The following is a 3755-nucleotide window of genomic DNA, read 5'->3' on the forward strand; positions in this document are numbered from 1 at the left end:
TTTTTTTCTATTGCTGGGATAAAAATACAATGACCAAAGGACCTTGTAAAAGAAAAAGTTTCATTTGGCTTATGGTTTCGTAGGATTGGAGTCCATGATGGATAAGCTAAGGAACAGCTGTGAGCTCCCACCTTGAGTCAGGAGTAAGCACTAGGAATTATACCTCAAAACCCAGGAACTAGTGAGAGACTTCCTCCAGCAGGACCATACTTCCTAAACCTTCAAAAACAGTCCCCACAAGCAAGGACAAAGCTTAATATATAAGCTAATAGAGCTCATTCTCATTTGAAATACCACAAATATGCTTGTTTTCCCCTTGGACTCTGATTTTTCTCACCTCCAGAGTACATAGAGGCCTAGTTAGTAAAATGCTGCTTGGAGAGCAAATTAATTAATAAGCATAATAACTGAATAAGTAGGACCTATTCCATATTACTGGGTGATAAACATGCCCAATAGTTTAGGCTGATAGTAATTTAATGCACTGGCAGGATAGTGCAGGGATAAAATCATGGCAAAGAAGTCTACAAATGGACTTGGGCCAGTCCTGGTTTTATCTGAATATGACACAGAGAAAAAGACTTAACCCCACCTACAAATGGTGCCAAAAAGTAGAGCAGAATGACTGGTGATGATAGAGTCAATGCATTAAAGAGACTTGTGTCTGTGATCATTTCCAATTATTTTTTGGCCTACTCTTTTCTGTCATAAAGGTCTTTAGAGCTACCAATGAGTGGCACATTGGCAGGCAAGTTATTTAAGGAGGATTTATTTCTAAGGACTTAAAAGATGTGTGTGTGTGCGTGTGTGTGTGTGTGTGTGTGTGTGCGGTGTGTGTGTGTGTTTAAATCCTAGCTTTACTTACTTATGTTTGAATTTACTTGAGTGGATGAAAGTGTGAAGGTCAAAGATAAGACTCAATAGGTAAAGTACTTGTCATCAAACATCAAGCATTGTGCAGTCAACTTTCTTTTAACTAAAGCTGTGATTGTGGATGATAAAGTAAGCTGGTTTGGTATCTTGAGGACCTTATCCTTAAAGTATTTTCAGGGATGTGTAAAGTTTACTTTATAATCATCAAATGAAAATTAAGTCAGGTGGTATATATGAAAATATCACCTCAGTATCTGAAGAACAATTAGTACTCTAAAAATATAACTTAAGAATCTATAAAATGCGACTGGGAAAGGCTAAAAATTATGAAGCAGAAGTGCATGCCAAGCACAACAGAAGTTGAAGTGGGGCCGAACTTGACACATAGAGAGGTAAAAGAAGGGTCAAAGGTCTTTTCTTTCTTTAACTACAAAATTGAAAGCCATGTATCGAGACAAGAAAAACATCTTTTGCCATTTTATGAGGCTACAGATTACTTGCCCAGAAAAGAATGGCAAATAAGAATAGTTATAGAATTAATTTTGAGACATTTGTGGTGATAGAAACAAAAAAATTAGAAAATACTATAAATGTTTTCTCTTATGGGTTTGTTTGTTTAAAAGAATGAAACAGGAGATTGATGGTAACAGAATAATTTTAAAAATTAATTATGAACTCCATATTTAATTTTTAAACACCTAAGCTAAACTGTGAAACACCCTTCTTAAGGACCTCTTTACTTCCTTGTTCCTCAGTGAATAGATTAAAGAGTTCAGCATGGGTGACACAATATTATTTAATATTTGCACCACAGCACCAAGCAGGGGGTTTGGTGTGCGCTGCAGGTAAATGATGATGACAGGTCCATAGGCACAGAGGATGGCAGTGAGGTGGGCACTGCAGGTAGAGAATGCTTTCTGCCTGCCCTCTGCTGAACGGATTCTCAGAATGGCAATCCCAATGTGTGCATAAGAGACACAAACACTGAAGAGAAGCATCAGAGCCAGAAAGCCAACATTAATGGAACCCACCTTCTGAGCCAGTCTGCTATCATTGCAAGCCAAAGGCAAAACTGCAGGAATGTCACAGAAGTAATGGTGGACATGATTGGGCCCACAGTAAGTTAATTGAAAAGTAAAGGATGTCAGAATGCTGGACTGAAGACCACCAACCAACCAGGATACTGTGACCAAACTCAGGCACACTCCAGGTTTCATGATGAGCATGTATCTCAGTGGGTGACAGATGGCAACATAGCGATCATAAGCCATCACAGAATAGAGGCAACCTTCAGTACAACCCAGAAAGTGATAGAAGAAGAGCTGGGTGGCACAGCCTTTGTAAGAGATGGCTGGGCTCTGACCAGAGAGATAAAGTAGCATCTTGGGACAGGTTACTGATGGGAATAACATGTCAAAAATGGATAGAAGTCCCAAGAAGAAATACATGGGAGTGTGAAGGGTAGATGAAGAAACAATTGCTGTGAAAATGAGTAAATTTCCAAGCAACGTGAAGAAGTAGATGAATAAGAACACAACAAAAAGTAGAGTCTCTAGTCTTTGTGTCTGAGGTATTCCCAATAGAACAAATTCATCAAGCAATGTTTGATTTCCCATGGTCCAGGAAGCTTGTTTTGAATTTTCCTAAACATGAAAATAGGAACGTAGAGGTTGATTTACTCTCATAGTTTTTGATAATTTTTCCTTAGAAATATCAATGGGAGTTATTTCAAGGTCATTTGTGTGCTATAAAACATAATACTAACATAGACTTCATATTAAAGATTTATTTCCTCTCAAGCATGAATAGTAATAAAGTAAAGTCTTAACATGCAGAAGTAATGGATGAGGTAAAATGACAGAGTTCCAAATAGAAGAGTGACATGGTTTAGCTAATTCCCATAATTATTTATTCAGAATTAATACAGAATGAAAATCCAACCTGGAAAATTGTTCCTCCTCTTTCCTTTTAGAGCATTTTAAATTACTCAATTGCACTCAGTGACAATTTTTGAAAGAGATGGCTGGGCTCTGACCATACCAAATGCTCATTAAAGTTGAATTCAGGTCTCCCCCTCTAATTTGAACATCCAAACATCTTCATAGTTGCTGGCGAGCAATCATTGTCCATTGGTAAAGGAAAAAAATTGATAATAGTAAGTAGGGTGAAGAGTGAATGGAAGAAAATGGAATTTCCTGAGGACAACCACATGAGAACATCACTATTATTGAAAATTTACATAACAACATGAAAAAAGGAAAAAAGTATGAACATAAATTAATGTAAAACTATCTGAAATACATACATATCTGAAATCCCTACATACATACACAGAGCACTTAAGCTACATTTAGAGTGTTCATTTTACTTAATAAATTATTAAAATACTACTGTAATTTATTTTTGCTATTGTGTGAAGTCTATGATGAATGTTTATTGCACTGAAGTAACTGAATCATGAATATGTTAGGGTTCTTGTTAGAAGAAAGTTAATCTTCTTCCTGTTTATTCTTTAAAAAATTTACTATTTCTCGTGGAACATCATCTGGGATTGAATTCAGTTTGGGTATATGCAGCATTGTAGAGAAGAGGTCATGGCCACTGGTTGTACCAGAGTTCTGGAACAGCCATCTCTATATATAAACATCATTAGAGTTTTCAGGATGACTTAATTTAGTCTCAGTAAGCAGAAAGAGCAAACAGCAAAACTGCAGTGTATGTGTATGAATGCATTTCAGGGAAATAACATTAGCAAAAATGTATAGAAGATGTTGAAATGTAATGAATGGTATGAACCATGAAAATGTAGGACACAATGGGGAGAGAGTATCATTGAAAACCATGATAAAATAAAAAAATACCATTGAAAACTTTTAGAATTA

At 36.3% G+C, this 3755-nt stretch overlaps 1 protein-coding gene across 1 annotated transcript; it reads right to left on the reverse strand.

The window, feature by feature from the left end:
• Positions 1–1571: 1571 nt before the first annotated feature.
• On the reverse strand, positions 1572–2489 carry LOC130873448 (olfactory receptor 148-like). The gene has a single exon (XM_057768291.1). It carries the CDS (start codon positions 2487–2489, stop codon positions 1572–1574), a length of 918 nt encoding a protein of 305 aa, XP_057624274.1.
• Between the last annotated feature and the right edge of the window lie 1266 nt (positions 2490–3755).

This window comes from Chionomys nivalis, chromosome 4, assembly GCF_950005125.1.
Source record: "Chionomys nivalis chromosome 4, mChiNiv1.1, whole genome shotgun sequence".
NCBI lineage: Eukaryota > Metazoa > Chordata > Mammalia > Rodentia > Cricetidae > Chionomys > Chionomys nivalis.

Excerpts from the sequence above, each read along its gene's own strand:
- LOC130873448 (XM_057768291.1), bottom strand. The coding sequence starts at position 2,489 with ATGGGAAATCAAACATTGCTTGATGAATTTGTTCTATTGGGAATACCT.